Genomic DNA, 18,945 nt, shown 5'->3' with positions numbered 1-18,945 from the left:
CATGAAGAGAAGTGTACATCCATTATGGCTTAAATCAACTATTTTCACAATAAATTATAGTTTAGCAGATTAAGCAGATGGCTTCTCGCTTTCTCCAATTTGGTCTTCATTACTGGATTTCCATTTCTCCAGACAATTCAGGAGAATTGTCAATAGACAATCTGTCTATTGTCTAACTCACAACCTTTTTTGAGTCATCTAGAAAACTTCCCATCTACAGAACAAGACATTTTATAGCACACCATCTTCCCAGGTAGTTAAAATTCCCCAATGGGTACATTATATTCTGAGCCCCAAATATTTTCACATCATGGTTAAATTTTGCATTTATTCTTCATTGGATATGAAGTGCAAAAATAGTTACATGAATTACTAAATGGCATTCTTAGAATCACCATGTCATACTAAGCTATGTTTGATTGAATAAACCATAACGGACTAGATTTGCACAATATATCATTAAAATTATAGAGCTGGAAGAGACCTTGGGGATCTTCTAATTTGTTCAAGCAGATCCTATATCATTCTGGACAAATGGCTGTCCTATCTCTTCTTAAAAAATCTAGTGATGAGCACTCACAACTTCTGGAGGCATGCTGCCCCACTGATTGACTGTTGTCTCTGATAGGAAATTTCTCCTTGGTGGCGCAGTGGTTAGAGTGCAGTACTACAGCCTACTTCGGCTGACTGCCAACTATCTGCAATTTGGCAGTTCAAATCTCACCAGGCTCCAGGTTGACTCAGCCTTACATCTTTCCGATGGGTAAAATGAGGACCCAGATTGTTGGGGGCAATACGCTGTCTCTGTGAACCGCTTAAAGAGGGCTCTAAAGCACTGTGAACCGGTATATAAGTCTCAATGCTATGCTATTGCTATTTCTAGGTTGGATTTCTCTTGTTAAGCTTTGATCTGTAGGTCTTGTATTGCTTTGGAAAACAAGTTGACCCTCCTATTTGACAGTCTTTCAAAAACTGGAAGACTGATAACATGTCTTCTGTTTGTTAAACTAGACATTCTCAGTTCCTTCATTGTAGTTTTTAGCTTCCAGTTCCCTAATCATCTTTGTACACTTCTTTGTACTCTTTCCAGAGTCTCAACATCTTTTTTGTGTCCCGCTGACCAAAACTGGACACAATAGTCCAAGTATGGTTTTAGTAGTGCAAAATAAAATGGTACTAACACTTCATATGCTAAAAGATGTACCAGTGCAGGACTTTCTACAACTGCCACTAGAATAGCTATAAGTAATTTAAACATTTCTACCCAAAGTATTTCCAGAAATCACTTGTAGCATTAGGTATTTCTAGGGCAATGTGTTGTGCTCTCTCAAAATAAATAATTATTGTATTCTTCTTGAAGTTTTTCATAAAGAAAACTGAGCTCCAGGATCAATATATAAGAATACATATTTACATGTTTTAAAAATTATTCTACAAATTTCATGATATGCATCTTTAAAACCTGCATATGTTTTTACTATTTTACAACAACAAAATACACATACTTATGCTTAAGAAAGAGAACCAATTAATTACAGGCAAAATTACAAAACTTGCTGAATTAATTTAATTGAAAAAATGTTGCTATATTTTTGAGAGATGCAATGCACTGAGTTGCTCCCTCTGATAACTTTCAATCTTTTCTTCTGCGTCTTGATCTATTATTTTTCTTAAGCATGCAATCAACTGCTCAGACCCTTCTCCAGTATGTGCAGATATAGGAATGATCTCCTTGAAATTGACAGTGACTTTAGGAATCATCTTTTGTGGAAGCAAATGTAAATAATCTGAAAATAAGAATGTCATAAATAATTAGGCTACGGAAAGCTGCTACAAAATGTCCTAAGAAAGGAAAATAAAATGCAATGAAAATGATTAGTGATGCTTCAAACATTTCCTTCTTGGAGAGAAGGGTAATTATGGGTAATTATACTCTGTTTAATATGGTTCTATTCTAAGACAAAAAGAAAAAAAAGAAGGCCAATGTGTGATTGTTAATATATATTTGTTTTCGATGATGGTATAAGAAGATACTGTATTTTTCGGAGTATAAGATGCACCGGAGTATAAAATGCACCAGAGTATAAAATGCACCAAGGTTTTGAAGAGGCAATTAAATTAATTTATTTTTCGGAGTATAAGATGCACCGGAGTATAAAACGCACCAGAGTATAAAATGCACCAAGGTTTTGAAGAGGCTAAAAAAAAAAGTACGTAGGTAGATAGAGGGATAGAGAGGGAGAGAGAGAGAAATACAGTAGCTAGGTAGGAAGAGAGAGAGTAGGTAGGTAGATAGAGGGATAGAGAGGGAGATACAAAGAAATACAGTAGGGAGGGAGGGAGAGAGAGAGAGAGAGTAGGTAGGTAGGTAGGTAGGTAGATAGAGGGATAGAGAAATACAGTAGGTAGGTACCGTGTTTCCCTGAAAATAAGACAGTGTCTTATTTTCTTTTGCCCCATAAAATATGGCCTTGGGTTTATTGTAGGAGGGCTTATTGTTTTGGGGTTGCTGGGCAGCTGCTCCCTTGCGAACTGGCTCCCGAAGAGCCGGGCACAGCCTCAGGGGCGAAGCAGCCATGATGTGACCACGCTCATGAGCAACTGCTCAGCAACACCCCCCCCCCAGCCGGGCAGAATGCCATTCACTGACCTAGGGGGTATCCCTAAGGTGCCAAGGTACATGGCGCTCTGCTCGTTCCCCAGGTCCCACGGCTTGGCGCATTAGGGATACCCCCTAGGTCACTGCATGGAGCTCTGCCCGGCTGGAGGGGATTGCGCAAGCCCCTCTTCCGCCCCCAGCAAGCATGCCTCCCAGCCTCACCATGCCCTGGCCCAGCTCTTCCTGCAGCCGCTCCGAGCATAACTTCTTCTCCGGCTTCCAAACTCCAAAACTCGGGTGCTGAGTCTTCCAGCAGCAGCCGCTCTAGGAGTGCGCTCTATGGTTGTGGGCTGGCTGCCAGACAGAGAGTCTTCTGGACAGAGAGTCTTCCAGAGCTCCATGCACTGACCTAGGGGGTATCCATAATGTGCCAAGCCGCAGGAGCTAGGGGGCGGGTAGAGCGCTACGTGGCTTGGCATCTTAGGGATACCCCTTAGGTCAGTGAATGGTGCTCTGCCCGGCTGGAGAGGGAGTTTGCCGGGCGGCTGTTCGTGAGCGTGGTCACCTCATGGCTGCTTCGCCCCTGAGGCTGTGCCCTGCTTTTCGGGAGCCCGCTCACAAGGGAGCAGCCGCCTGGCAACTCCCCCCTCTGGCCAGGCAGAACACCACTCCCCAACGTAGTGGTATCCCAAAGGCACCAAGCAACGTGAGCGCCTTTCCCTCCCCGGCTCCTGTGGCTTGACGCCTTCGGGATACCGCTAGGTCGGTGAGCGGTGCTCTGCCTGGCTGGAGGGTGATTGTGGTCTAGGGGGCTTATTTTCGGGGGTAGTCTTATATTTTTGCTCACACGAAAAATGTGGCAAGCGTTAGTTTCAGGGCAGGTCGTGTTTTCAGAGAAACATGGTAGGGAGAGAGAGAGTAGGTAGGTATGTAGATAGAGGGATAGAGAGACAAAGAAAAATACAGTAGGTAGGTAGGGAGAGAGACAGAGAGTAGGTGGGTAGGTAGGTAGATAGAGGGATATATATATATATATAGATAGATAGATAGATAGATAGATAGATAGATAGATATAGATATAGAGATATAGATATAGATAAAGACAGAGAGAGAGAGAGAGAGAGATACAGTAGGTAGGTAGGGAGAGAGAGAGAGAGTAGGTAGGTAGGTAGGTAGGTAGGTAGGTAGGTAGGTAGGTAGGTAGATAGAGGGCAGTGATGTGCGGTGAGGTTTATCGCTGGTGAGGCTGGTGACGTCATCAGCTCGAGCCACAGTCCCCTTCATGTTGACTCACGAAGGCGGGGAATGAGACCACATGTTCAGGAGGGAGGCTGAGACTAGAGGAGCCTCCTGCACACATGGTCCCATTCCTGGACCACGTGTGCAGAAGGCTCCTCAGCGCCTTTTCCCTTTTCCCTTTTTTTTATTTTCATGATGAGAGCGGTGAGGCTCTGCCTCCCCTGCCTCCCCTGACCGCACGTCCCTGATAGAGGGGTAGAAAGAGAGAGAAATACAGTAGGTAGGTAGATTTTCAGCCTTTTTTTTGAGGAAAAAAAGGTGCGTCTTATACTTCGAAAAATATGGTAATTTAAATTGAAATTGGGATAACCACATCTCCATCTAGTAGCAATGGCCTTGTGTGTTCATTATGGTGCAGATAGAAATATTTTTGGTATTTTATTTTCTTGCACCATAGTTATTATTTAGGTAATTAGAAATCTTGCTATGAATTTTTGATTTGTAAGAGAAGCCACAATTTTCACAATTATCAATTATTGTTGATACTTTATATCCAAAAGACACAACTATTCTTTATTTTAAAAGGAACGAGTCAAAGTGAATCTTACTTTGAGGTTCCTGTAGTTGTTCCATTAACTTTTCATATGTTTCTTTAGCATTAGGCAAATCCATTTTATTCACAGCTAGCAATGCAGATTTAGTTTGAAGTTCTTCTTTATACAGTTCCAGCTCCTTCAAATATAATTTGCATACATAATACACTTTTTGTAAAATATTTGACTACTAAGCAATTCAGTATTACTTAACATAACATAAACATGGTAAAATATAATATTAAGGCAGTTGTATAATTATATATTTTAGTTCATCCATGAATATGAAACTTTAGTTTTGTACTGGCAGTGAAAGGCACTCCCAAATAAAACATTTTTTAAAAAGTCAAGGTATCTTTTGTTTTATTTTTTGTTCATTTAGAAGAATACTTCTAGGTATATAAATAACACGGAAAGCACTTGCCTATAAAGTTGCCAAGATTCAGACACAACTAAATGGTAATATGGTGATGGTATACTTTTGAAATATGATTACACAATTATTGCTATTCTCTGACTTAGAGGCCAGATCTGAAATCCACTGTTAATAAAAAGCAATATTTTTATCTATATTGAAAGAAAACACGCTAAACAGCTTTGAATTATGTAGACTCTTCCAGGGACAAATTATCTCAGCATCTTTATTATCACCTGTCCCTAGAAATACCAGGGAGAAATGTCCACACATATAACACAATTGAAACTCAATATTATAATTTCAAGAGATTTAGTATGCAAATAAATATTTCATCATGAAACTATATATAGTTCAATATTGCAACAGATTTTTACCTTTGCTAGTAACATTATAGTTTCAAAAGCTGTCCTGAATGGTGTTTGAGAAGATAGTTGGAACCCAGAAACATCAATCTAAATTTAAAAAATAATGATTATTTTCACTCACATGGTTAGCTTTATTAAATGATGAGTAAATGTGAAAAAAGTTAATAATGCAGTTGTTTATTTATGTACAAAGCAGTTTCAGGAAATAGCCCTTTAACTACTAAATTACTGAAACCATTAAATAATTTATATACTTTTCTGTGTGCCATTATATCTGCATATATCTTTTTAAAGAAACTTCTTTACTATCAGAATATTTATGAACTGGCAGAGACATGGTAACAAGGTCAGCCAATGTATAAGGATGGCAACTGGATCAGCCAATGGGAACTATTTGGTGACTGAGAGCCATGCCAGATGGCTTAGAGCCTGGGTGTGGCTTATCTATGTAAATCTGAGTCTGTGCAAGAGAACTAATCTAGTCTGCTCTCTGAATTGGAACTGCAGACCAATCTCTCCTCTGTCTGTGTTTTGCCTGTAACTACTACAACATTGGAGAATCGACTGTTGATATTGTACATTTATTTATGTGTTATTATGTATATAAAGAAGTTAATGAATCCTGCTGAATCAGTTATCTGTTTCTGCTTTCTGGATTTGATTTTTGCAACAAACGCTGACATTTACATAGTTGGCTATTGTCGTATTCCAGATCTGGTGGAAATTGTACCACAAGTGTCCCCCCCTCCTCTAAGTTACCCAAAAAATTCACTACCAATTATTCCTTTGCTATTTAAACTGATTGCTCAGCAGCATTTAGATGGACAATCTAGGAGACTCAGGGCTTTAATTTCAAAAGTGAATTGTCATAAATATTAAAGAATTCATACTTTGAAATATACATTGTGTTCTGTATTCATGAAAACATTTCAGTATTTCATCTTGGGAATTGCTTTCAGTCTGAAGTTCAGACATTATGCTTTGCCAAAATTACGGGAGGTTTGGATTTGGCTAAGGTATTGTATTAACTCAACATGCTTTAATAAACAATAGTTAACTGATTAACATGGTGTGAACCTATATATTCTGCAGATAAGCTGACCCTCAATTTTTTCACCAAAGCACCATGAAAAATGTGTCACTTGTGAATAAGCTGGTATGCATTTTTATGGTACTTTGTTTAAAATTTGAGGGTTTATCCATGAGTTGGTTTATGTACAAGTATATGCCCAAAAACACAATTTGTATGTTGGTCAATCAGTGTAAGTTAAGCATGCAAATGCTGACAAGGAATGTATTCTTACAACAAAGAGAAGTTGTTTAGTCCTTTCCACATGCTTCAAAAACTTATGACCTCTTCCTTTATTTGCATGGGCACCTTCTATTAATCCTGGAAGATCAGCAACTGTTATCTAAAGAAGGGGAAAATATTTTTTTAAAATAATTTGGTCCTGTTGAATTCACTCAAGTGGATATCAAAATCATTAGGGAGCTATTAACTTCACGTGGTAATTCTACACCCCCAAATAACAAGACGCCAAAAACAGTACACACATATAACATATAACAATATAGCTTTAAGCACTATAGCTTTAAAATCTTAACCTGTGTAGTTTTAATGTTTTAATATTTTAATCATTTGTCTATTTGTTTTATAACTTATAAGCTGCCTAGAGTCACTTTATAGGCAAAATGGATAGCATCAAAATTTAATTTGTGTGTGTGTGTATGTGTGTGTGTGTGTGTGTGTGTGTGTGTGTGTATGTATGTATGTATGTATGTATGTATATATATATATATATATATATATATATATATATATATATATATATATATATATATATATATATATATATAAATAAAAATAATAAAAATATAAATATAAATATAAATATAATTTGTTTTCGTAGATTTTCACGGGTGTAGGTATGCTGGTTTTGTTGTATTCGGGTCTTTTCCCGTGTAGGATGAGATTGTCTTGGCAATGTTTTGGCAAGATCTCACTTGCCATCTTCAGGCTTGGGCTTAAAATGCGATCGGAGCTGCCGTCTTTCTTGCCGCCACAAGCACAATATCAGGACAGCCTTCACCATTGACCAAAAAATAGCCAACATCTTAAGAAACCCTAAAGACAAAATCCAGCTAGAAAACCAAGGAGTCTACGAAATACCATGCAAAATCTGCCCGGCAACATATATAGGACAAACAAACAGGAGGATAAATGCACGCATCACAGAACACAAGAATGCAGTAAGAAAAAAAGAAAAAAACTTCCTCCCTTTTCCAGCACCTTAAAGCTACAGGACATGAATTCAACTTTGAAGGAGCCAGGTTAATCTCCAAAACAGAACACCTCAACAAGAGAATAATTATGGAAGACATCGAAATAGAGAAACAGCCCCACAACATGAATAAATGTGATGATACCTCCCGCCTACCAAACATCTGGAAACCAGCCCTAGTCAACAAACGAACACCACCCACCACCCAGGCCAAATAAGTGAATTCATATACATAGCCTGTACTTGTTTTTTTTCCTATATTCAATTTTGGGAAAATAAATACTTCCTTTTTTTGGAAAATGTCTTTCAGCTATTAGGAACCTTTTGATTCACACATTTTATATTTCATTGCACTGTGAGTTTCCTTCAATCTTTGGTGAAAAAAGCTTTAAAAATAAATTTAAGGAATAAAAAGGAATTGAAATAAACAGCAAAAGGGCAATTAGATATTTGATTTTAAAAAGTTGCAAACGAACTAAGGGTCTAGATGGATTTGAAATAAATTTTTGGGATTAATTATAAGAATCCTTCCAGTGGGAAAATGCCTTTATTTGAATGCTCTTTTAAAAAAATAGGATGAGACTTTGAAGTCTCTTAGATTACCTGGACACTTAGATTTAAAAAAAATAATAATAAAATATGAATATTAAAAAGTTTCCTATTCAGATACCAGTGTCTAGGCCATCTAACCATTCAAATGCATCATCATTTATATGTGGGGGAAATCATATACTGGACTGGTATATGCCCTCAGCTTATAGCCGGTCACGATGTGATGTACAGTTTGACATGGGACCCCACAGTCACAGTGAAGGTAGGATACTATGCTCAATGTATACAATGAATCTCAGCAGACACTGTGTGAGATGCAAATCCTATTCAGAATTGTCCACTGCTGGCAGGGTAGTCAAAGCCTAGCATCTTTTTTGTGGTGTCATTTATACAGTAAGTCTTCCTAAATCTGGACATTCAGCAACTGATTTGGCTTTCCACTGGGAATCAATGTCAAAACTTTGAGCAGATGTTGTGCAAGCGCCAGTGGGGATTCCTAGATTTGAGCCTTCTGGCTGATAAATAAGAACAGTCAGCATATGGTGACAGAAGTGGTTTGTTCAGAATTTTTCTGTATTCTCAATTCTTACAAACAGCAAATGCTATATCTGCAAATGAGCTGAAGAAACAGCAGACCACATATTCAGCTGCTGCAAATTGATTGCAAACCATGACATGATAAAGTAGCAACAATGGTGCATAGAAATATCTGCAAGAAATACCATTTGCCTGCAAGCAATAACTGATGGGACCACAAAATAGGTGGTTAAGAAACTAAAGTGTTCTGGGACTTTCAACAAACAAATATGTGCCATACAATGCCGAGACCCAACAATTGTTGATAATTCATAAAACAAGTATATGGAAACTAAATGGGTCAAGAGAAATGGAAATATGTGGTTGGATGGAGCTGATGAAACCTTCATAAAAAGAGATCTTTTTTTAAAACAGGATAATATACGTAACAGGGCATGGATGTGTAGAAGCAAAGATTTTCAAAAATAAATGTGAAGATGTGTTGAGAGTTAGTTTACTTCCTTTCTTATTTCATGTTTTTAATTTCTTTTGCATACTATTCCTTATTCATTTTCTACACTTTAACAATGCTTATTTTGAAAGAAATTATCATAATGAATAAGCACATATAGCTTTTAATCATGATCGCGTATTACTACAACAATCAAAGCTTTGTCTGTATAGTCCAACTTTCTATCACTTCTTCTATTTCTTACTGAAGAACTTGAGAAACGTAATGGTACTGCAATTATGTTCTATTTGGGGAATGCCTGTATATAGTAACCACTAAGAGAATTGAATCTCGGACTAATGGTTCTTTAGTATAATGCACCCAGATACTGTCTATTTACTAAACCTGCTGACTTATCTGTGGAGCACACAAAGAGACAATTTGAGTCATAAAGTCAGAGATACTAGAATTAACCTATTAAAAAGATCAGAATAAATATTTCTTTATTTAGATGTTACTCTGCTCGTAGTATGCTGATTCAGCTGGAAAAAAACAGGAAATCAGTAAAGTAGAAAAATAGTAGATCCTTTAATAAAATACTGGCAATATTGACATTTTTCAAAACAATAGTTATGGAATTTTATTTTGTGGATAATCAGACAATGTTGAGGCCTGCAGATCTGAGATTAATTTAAAAAACAGATTAACATCAAAGCCCTCTTTATGCCTTAATTAGGGACCTGGAACAAGCATGTGAAATGTGCAATGCTCTCACAGATATCTTGGCAGCACTCTTTCCATTATAAGCAAGTGGGAACTCCTAATATTGCCAAAAATGGAATTCTACAATATATTTTAGATAAAAATTATATTGGAAACCAACCTGCTTGTGATCAGGATACATCACAGTTCCAATTTCGGGAGATAATGTTGTAACTGTGAAAAACAGGAAATAAGTCAAATGTGGTATAAAGGATTTTCAAAATTTACCCCTGGATTAAATTTATCTGTTCAGTGTGAGAGAAAGGTTCTCTAAGGATGGGCTACCAAAAATCCAAAAGCTACCAGAAGATTAGATTTCTGGACCCAGGAATGGCCCAGATTGGATTTTGCACCATTATTCTGGGATACGTATATTTGTCTTCATGCACACACACACACACACACACACACGCGAGCACACACACACAAAATAGCAAATCTACTATCCGCTATGCGTCAATTTTGCTGAAATGTAGTCATGTGACTGTGGGGTTCCGTAAATATTGCTGTAGATGCGGGCCAGCTGCCAACCCATCCAAAATGAGATCGGATTATGAAGAGATCTTAGACTCACAGGGGAATTTGAAGACTAGGGAATCATTAGCTTCGCAAGGGTACCATATCGACTGGTGGCTATTCCCAGATATTCCCAGATATTCTCAAGGTATAAAAAAGATCAGAAGACTGAAGGTATATATCCCTATAAACAAGAACTGGACAAGGTTCTTTTTGGAACAGAGAAAGGGATGTTTTCCAAGTGTTACGGACATCTATTGCTATTAGACGTAGGGGAAGAAGTGGTCAAAGACTGCATGATTGCTTGGGGACGGAATATAGGACGTACATTGGACTTTCAAAGTTGGGAAGAAATTTGGTTTAAAAACATGAAATTGACTATGGCAGCCTCGTATAAGGAAAATACATATAAAATGATATATCGGTGGCATCTACCACCGGCAAGACTTGCCAGAATGTTCTCTGGGATTATGCCTAATTGCTGGAAATGTGGTCACAGAGAGGAGACCTATTTCCATCAGTGGTGGACCTGCCCAATGGCGATTAAATACTGGAAAAAAATCCGGCAGTGGTTAATAGAAATCACCCAATATCAATTAGATTTGAAACCTGAAACCTTCCTGTTAGGACTCAAACCCCCAGATATCAACATGGAGATATGGTTTTTGGTGTTGCACATAACCATTGCGGCAAGATTGGCATTTGCCCAGGAATGGAAGAGCGATCAATTACCAATGGATAGGGTAGTAATAAATAAAATTAATGAATGCGCAGAATCGGATAGACTAACAAAATTAATTAAAGGAAAAAAGGACTCAGAATTCTATAACTCATGGAAGAGGTGGTATAATTGGGTACGGGAACGACCGAATAATAACAACTGAAGCAATAATATATGTTTAAATCAGATACTGGTAAATAATATTAATCAGAAATTAAAGGACGAATAAGAATTGATGAAGTAGGTACGCTGACTAGATGGGCTGCATATAGTGTAAATGTTGGTGTAAAATATTAGGCCTACCATTAGGACGGTAATGTTAAGTTTGGTTATTTAAACGCTATGATTTCTTGCGCTGTGACGGCAATATGTTTAAAATTATGTTTGTATGATTTTATTTTTACAAGAATAAATAAAAATTAATTATAAAAAAACAAAAAACAAAATGAGATCGGATTAACAGTCCTGGGAAGGGAAGGAGCTGCTGGAACTTCAGAACCAGACCATAGGAACAGTTTGGGGGTATCCATTGTAATTTGAAATCATCGCTAAGTGACTGGTTGTAAACCAAGGACTATCTCTATACATCATGTGAACCAAAAATATCATGTTCCCATGCTTTTAGATACATAGCAAGGGTTATGCTGACAGGGTTTTTTCATCTGCCGGAGGATTCATCTTCCTATTGGCTGAGCATCTAGAATTTGTGATTAAGGTATAAACTACTCTTCACTGCATATCATCCCTCACTCGTTACACCGCAGAGATCTGTATTAGAGAAAAGTAACCTACAGCTTTGCCATGCAGTGACATGCATTAACTGATGCTCTCCATACCCACACCCTAGTTATGGGAAGTCTCATTAACAAATATAGTTCCAAGAACTGGTGTTCCCCTTTAATGCTTTTTGATTTAATATTTAATACTTATTTTTTTTACTGAACCTATGATTTCAGAAATAAAGATAGAACCTTTTTGGTTGCTTCCCTAAGATCCTCCCCCTGCCAAGGAAGATGTTCCTTATTAACAATCTTCATCATGAGGTTTCATAGTGAGGAAGGCATTGTGTGATATAATTTTCCTTGCTCCTTTTAAAAATATTTATATTCCCACATATTTTTGTGGGTTATTTTTCTGTTTTAAAATAATGTTTTCTACTGATATTGTCAGCTGCCAGGAAAAAGTGTGATTAAAATTATATATAAATTTTAATTAATAAGTAAAGGCATAGTAGAGAAGTATATAGAAAGGGGCTGTTTGATGAGGATTTACAAATAGCTGAGGGAAGAATGAAAGTAAAAGACAAGGGATAAAGGGAAATATATACCCAACTGAATGAAGCTTTCCACAGAATACCCAAGAGACATAAGAAGATCTTCTCAAATGAACAATGTAAAGAAATAGAGGAAAACAACTGAATGGGAAAGATTAGAGATCTCTTTAAAAAATTGGAGATATAAAGGAAATGTTTCGTGCAAAGATGGACATGACTCCAGACATCCTGGAGTGCAAAGTCAATTGGCTCTTAGGAAGCTTACCAACAACAAAGCTAGGGGAGTTAACACTATTCCAGCTCACCCATTTAAGATCTTAGAAGATAATGCTGTTAAAGTGCTGCACCTAATATGCCATCAAATTTGGAAAACTCAACAGTGGGCACAGATTGAAAAAGATCAGTTTACATTCCAATCCCAAAGAATGTTGAAAATACTGTACAATGACATTCATTTCACATGTAGCAAGGTTATGCTCAAAGTCCTAGGCTTCAGTAGTATGTGAACTGAGAGTTACCAGAAGTACAACCTGAGTTTCAAAGAGGCAGAGGAGCTATAGATCAAATTGCCAACATTCATTGGATTATGATGAAAGCAAGGGAAATTTCAGAAAAATATCTACTTCTGCTTCATTGACTATGCTAAAGATTGTATGGATCACAACAAACTGTGGCAGGTTCTTAAAGAGATGGGAGTACCAGATTACCTCACTAAGAAACCTGTATGTGGGTTAAGAAGCAAGTGTTAGAACCAGACATGGAACAACCAATTGATTCAAAATAGGGAAAGAAGCATGATAAGGCTGTATATTGTCACTCTGATTATTTAACATATCATGCAAAATGCGCGGCTGGATGAATCACAAGCCAGAATTAAGACTGCTGGGAGAAATAGCAACAACCTCAGATATGCAGACGATATCACTCTAATGGTTGAAAATGAAAATGACTTTCAAGATGGGGTAAAATGGGAGAGTGCAAAAGTTGGCTTGAAACTCAACATTAAAAAACTAAGATCATGGCATCCACTTTTATCACTTCATGACAAAAGGAAAGGGAAGAAAAGGAAGCAGTGACTGATTTTATTTTCTTGGGCTCCAAGTTCACTACAGAGAATGACTGCAGCCATGAAATTAAAAGACACTTGTTTCTCTGGAGAAAAGCTATGGCAACTGTCTCTTCCTGCTAGGACAAACCAGTCCTACTCCTGCTGGCAGTGAGGGCCTACTACGGATCCTGTTGGTCAAAGAACTCTGATTTCTGCGACCCAGAAGAAGAACCTTCTCTGTAATAGTCCCCTCTCTTTGGTACATCCTACTCTCTAGAGTAAGATCTGCCTCCAACCCCCTAACTTGCCCAGGAATCTGAATTCTTGGCTCTGCTGGATTTTTGGCAGACTCCATCTCCCATTGTTCTCTGCTCTTCACACACCCATCTCTTTGGTTATCATATTGGTTATCATTATTATATCATGTTGTTTTCTTTTCTGTTGTTTTACTTCAGTTTTGTTTATACTCTTCTTTGTTTTTATTGTTGTAAGCTGCCTAAAGCAATGGTCCGCAATGATTTGCAGCTTAGAGGCCAAGCTGGGGGTGTGGGGAAAAGGGAATTGGGCTGCACGAAGGGTGGCCAGCACACAGCCCTTGTAAGAGTGGTGCGCCGACATGCAGCTTGACCTCTATGAACAATATGCTAGTGCATGTGAGGTCAACAGCCCGTCATTCGTTGCATGTTAAATTGCACACGCACATGCACTCCAGCCAGCCATTCGCACTGCCCAATTCTGAATAGGCCATGGCCCAGTAGGGCCTGCAGCCCAGGGGTTGGGGATCCCTGGCCTAGTGAAATAGGTGAAAATAAATGTAATAATAAGTAATAAATAAATATATGAAGTTACTTACAAGCATAATCTGCAATTTGAGGTTTGGCACGAGAGATCTTAGCTAATAAAGACGACTTTCCTGCATTTGGAAATCTAGAAAAATGAGAATTGAGTAAATTACCATTTAATGTTAATACAGAGCTTTTACATACAATAGAACAAAGTTACTGAATTGCAAATGAATTTTTTAAACTAAAGTAAATATTTTCTAATAATGAATGGAAATGTCTTGGAAATTGCAGGAATGAAGAAAAAATAGTCCCATCTTTTTGGTGCATTCTACTCTCTCCACTCTCCTACCTTGCCCAGAATATGCTGGATTGTTGGCAGACTCCATTTCCCAATTTTAAGCAAAGGAAGTATATTTTTCTGACCTTCCTTCTGCATTCTAAATCTACAAAATCTTTTCAGGATTTGAACAAAACTACAGATTTCAATCCTTTCTCTATTGTTCTGAAATTAATTAGAAATAGGAAACAAAAAGAAAGATTCTAGCATCTGGAGGTAAATGAATAGTTAGGTCAATTTGAAATAGAGCTAGAATTAATAACAATATTTGTAGTACAAAGGAAATTACTTCAATTATTGAAGTAATTAATAAATAACTTACCCAATTAAACCGACATCTGCAATAAGTTTTAGATCAAGATGTATCGCGTGAACCTGACCTTTGGTGGGCAAGAAATTTGTTACAGGACATCCACCAATACCTCCATGGGCTACCAACAATCTTTCTCCTTCTTTGTCAAGTTTACCTAAATATAAATATTAAATGTCAGGAATTTTTTTTTTTGCATCATTAGCACAGAACTTCATTTTAATAGGCACTTTTCAACAACATACTGTATTTTTAGGCAACCCATTTTTTAATTCGACAACCTGGAAAATAATTTTATCAATCATCTATAAATTATAGATTGTTTCGTCATTTGGTGAACACAGTGAATAGAAAATGTACAGTACAAAAGGTTTCTATGAGTGAATGTTCATTTCAAAGACTTATGAAAACAATCACATTAAATCTGAATAATCTGAAATTATCAGGTAATATCGGAGGTGAAAGCTAATGTAGTTTTTGCCAGGAGACTTTTGTCCCTATAATAATCAGGAGTCAGGCTCAATATGATGGTATCTCAATCTTTACATTCCTTTGAGCTGAACCTAAAATATAACTTACAAATAAAAGTGGAAATAAATTAGTGTTGTGTCCTGTCGGCCGCCAGCCCCTCCAGAAGCCGAATCAGAGGAAGAGGAGGCGTGGGAGTCAGGATCAGCATCAGGAAACCCTGGGAGCTCCGAGGGGGAAGAGGGAACGAAGCTGGCAGAGAGAGAGACAGAGAGACAGAGGCGGAGCCTTGCCCATCCGTCAGCCCACGATTGGAGAGTCAACAGCCCCCAGGTCTGGAGGTGGTTGATGAAGAACAAGAGGAACAGCTGGATATAGTGCCTGATGCGCATTTGCGCAGAAGGCAGAGGAGAGCAGTGGAAAGCTGTGGCCTGATCCTGGGAAAAGAAGAGTCACCGCTGCTAGCAAGACCCCACCCTAGCTCTGGGATAATACTATTCATCTTCCGGACAGACGGACTTGTTAGCCTGCGAGAGAAACTTTTTGCCGGGGGTTTCGGCATTCTTAATAAAGAAATGTTTTGAGTTCATGTCAGAGGGTTTGTCATGTTTGGGAAGTGAGTCTGAACAATTAACAAACATCTGCTAGAGCAGTTGAGTTCCCCAACCTTTCCAGCTTTGCTGGAAAGGGGGGGAAGGGCAAGCAGGGAGGATAGTTCCACATAGTGAAGGATGGTGCCTGCTGTTCACACAAGTAGGATGTGTGTGCATGCCCACCACTTCTGCGGTCCGTTTCCAAATAGCTCAAGGCCCAGTAGTGGGCTGTGGCCCATAGTTTGAGGACCCCTGTACTAGAGTGACAAGATTGGTCTATTCCCTGCTACTAGAGGGCTTTCACCTCACACAACTTTAACCTAACAATAATCATTTCCAGCAGATTGTTCAAGACTTTATAAGAATTGTAATTTTAAGAACAACAATGCCTAAATTTATTTTTCTTTCCTTCTATTCTTTATTTATATTTCATATCATTTAAACTGCAAGCATCAATATTTGCTCTAGTAACTATTTGTGAAAGCTATCTGAATGCTGATTTTTCTGAATAAACAAAAAATTAAATAGATTTTGAAAATTATCAATTATTTTCTGTTTCTAAATCTGAACAACTGTATATATACAATTCCAATAGATACAGTACATGATATTTCTGCAATGGCAGTCAAACATTAGGTATATTATGATGCATTGTGTCACTAGAAGGCAGACTAAGCCATTAATTATTTACTGCAGAAAAAACCGTTACGGAGCTTAAGTCTTCAAGATGTTATAGGAAGGTTGGGAGTTGTAATTTTACCCTGCAGCATTAAGAAAAATTGGCATGAAGAAAAATGAAAGATACCCAAGTTGCTATTATGTTCAACATGGCAATAAAAGTAATGAAGATTCTTACCAAGCTGTTTCCCATCATCTGTAGTAACAAATATTCCTGGAGGCACAGTTATTTCACAGTCGTTTCCTTTATTACCTTTCAGTGCAGCAATACTTGGGAGACCAAAAAATAAACATCACATGATTGTTTTCTAGGACAGGACTGAGGATCACATGCATTCTCAGTCAATGAAAAGAACTCACCTACTGTTGGTTCCTGCCTCTGCCACAAACCGCTTTGTTGGATATTTATCTTTCATTTTCTTCAAGGTCATTTTTTCATCTGCTATTAACCAGACATCACCGCCTTTTCCTCCAACGCCACCTAAGCGGGAATAACCCATTCCACCAGTTCCACCTTTCACATAGATCCTTAGGTCATCCATAAATCTGCCATACTGAAAAAGTTAATATATTAAAACATGCATACTTCAGACCCAACAGAAAATTGCAATGTATTATAAAAAAAGATGTACCGAGCAGAGATGGTCTATTACTATGACTTTCTGTAAATGAAATTCTTCATGTTATAATATGAGCCAAAATATTTCTAATTTGATATTTTATTTCTGTAGGAACAAATAAAGCACAGTTTTTGAAGATGGCATTTCACTGTTTTAGTGAAGATGAAATAGTTGTTGGATTTATAAATCTTATTAAAAGCGTGGTTTCTTTAGCTATGTTTTATCAAATAAGATAAACCATAGCTATGGTTTCCTTTATTACCTCTATTCCATTATTTCATTAGTGGGTTAGTGCTAAATCATGGTTTACAAACCACAACATATGTATTCACTGTTTGTGAAAGATATATCAATGCTTATTTTGTTGAAAAGCAGAATGCTTTAAATAAATAGAAAATTAAACAGGTTCTGAAAATTATCAATTATTTTCTCTTCCTAAATCTGAATAATTATATTCCAATAGATACATGAGATCTATGCAATGGGCATAGTTATAAATTAATACCTTAAAACCCAGCATAAATCAGTTTCTAAGATTAGACCATTAATTAAATGAATGAAGCAATCTCTAGCTCTATAGAAAGTTATGCCATAATAAGTCCTATACAGTGAATTTATTCTTCAGAAACTATTTTCTGATGCTTTTTATAAACAAGTCAAGTAAAACATAATGCCAGAAATTGACAGTATTAAGACTCACATCCCAACAATAAGCAATAATTATAGGGGCATACATTTCCTATTTTTAAAAAATTTGACAGACAAAACTCAATTGCTCTTTTTTAACAGCTATTCATTACAAAGATATTCCTAGTTTGCCCAACACACTCATTATGAGGTAAATGGACAATTTAAACAAATTACCAATTTTCTAAGTTCATCCATACTGAACCATAAATTGACCATAAGGACTAAGTTCATATTGTGCAGTAGGCAAAATATATTGTGCGCTGGGGCCAGTTTGTGCCTCAAACGACTCTAGGAACATTTACTAAGGCTGTTTTGTTTTTCCTTGGGACCTCTTCCTGCTTATAAAAATGACAAGATCTCTGAAAGAGTTTTTGTTTGTATGGGTTTATATCAGTCAATATTCATATTAGCAATGAAAAATGATGCATTGGTTGCTGAAACTGTATATCAAAATTGTTCAGTGGAAGGTTTTCAACATGGGCTGCAAATAATTTCAATTCCACAAAAACCGAGAAGGTGCACCCCACCACCCAAAAAAAGTCCTAGGACCACATTGGGGTGGGGGTGGGGAGAAACCTGCCTTAAGAGAAGCATCTCCACCAAATCAAGTGTCTTTCCCCACTCTCTTTTCCCTTCAAATCCAAAGTCCCCAACCAAAGAGGGGGATGACTGAGACGGTAGGAGCTGAAGAGTAGCACATGCAGACCATAATGAACCTGGAGAAAAGTACGAACTATGGGGAAGAGGGGGGGGTCACTTTTAAGATTCCACTAACCTGCCTGCCTAAAAGAGCGCGACTAAGCCACACCATCGCACCCGCCGATACGTTTAAACAAGCCTGCCGCGGATTCCGCGATGGTGAGAACCTGCAGCCCGGGAGGACGCAGGATGATGATGTCAGGCGACAGCCCCGTTCCACTTCGGAAGTCATAACGGAAGTTGGGGGCGGAGCTGCGTTCTGTGGGACGCGGCCGGTGTTAATAGAGCGGCAATGGGCGCTTGTGCACCGTTGGCTTGATAGGGATGATCCCGAAATTGCAAAGGATGAAGCATCGCGTGCCAGTTTCGACGTCATTCCAACGGATTAATCCGATGGATTTTGCAGCCTGCTCCATAGATATCATTGTTT

The 18,945-nt window shown here is 37.8% G+C and overlaps 1 protein-coding gene across 1 annotated transcript; it reads right to left on the bottom strand.

The window, feature by feature from the left end:
• Positions 1 to 181: 181 nt before the first annotated feature.
• Positions 182 to 18,725, bottom strand: GTPBP10 (GTP binding protein 10). Its single transcript, XM_081932265.1, has 10 exons — positions 18,592 to 18,725; positions 16,867 to 17,060; positions 16,685 to 16,776; positions 14,780 to 14,924; positions 14,189 to 14,262; positions 9,899 to 9,951; positions 6,519 to 6,626; positions 5,224 to 5,301; positions 4,447 to 4,570; positions 182 to 1,787 (listed from the first exon to the last, which is right to left on the bottom strand). The coding sequence occupies exons 1-10, from the start codon at positions 18,625 to 18,627 to the stop codon at positions 1,585 to 1,587; spliced, it is 1,107 nt and encodes a 368-aa protein (XP_081788391.1). The 5' UTR covers positions 18,628 to 18,725; the 3' UTR covers positions 182 to 1,584.
• Positions 18,726 to 18,945: the final 220 nt, after the last annotated feature.

This window comes from Natrix helvetica (genome assembly GCF_964273705.1).
Source record: "Natrix helvetica genome assembly, chromosome: Z".
Classification (NCBI taxonomy): Eukaryota; Metazoa; Chordata; class Lepidosauria; order Squamata; family Natricidae; genus Natrix; species Natrix helvetica.
The sequence above is the reverse complement of the archived record's forward strand: the minus strand, read 5'-3'. Positions and strand labels throughout refer to the sequence as shown.

Excerpts from the sequence above, each read along its gene's own strand:
- GTPBP10 (XM_081932265.1), bottom strand. The coding sequence starts at position 18,627 with ATGGTGTGGCTTAGTCGCGCTCTTTTAGGCAGGCAG. Across the intron at positions 16,777-16,866 it reads GAGGCAGGAACCAACAGTAG|TATTGCTGCACTGAAAGGTA; the intron begins GTGAGTTCTTTT and ends TGGTCTCCCAAG. Across the intron at positions 4,571-5,223 it reads CTATAATGTTACTAGCAAAG|GAGCTGGAACTGTATAAAGA; the intron begins GTAAAAATCTGT and ends TTATATTTGAAG.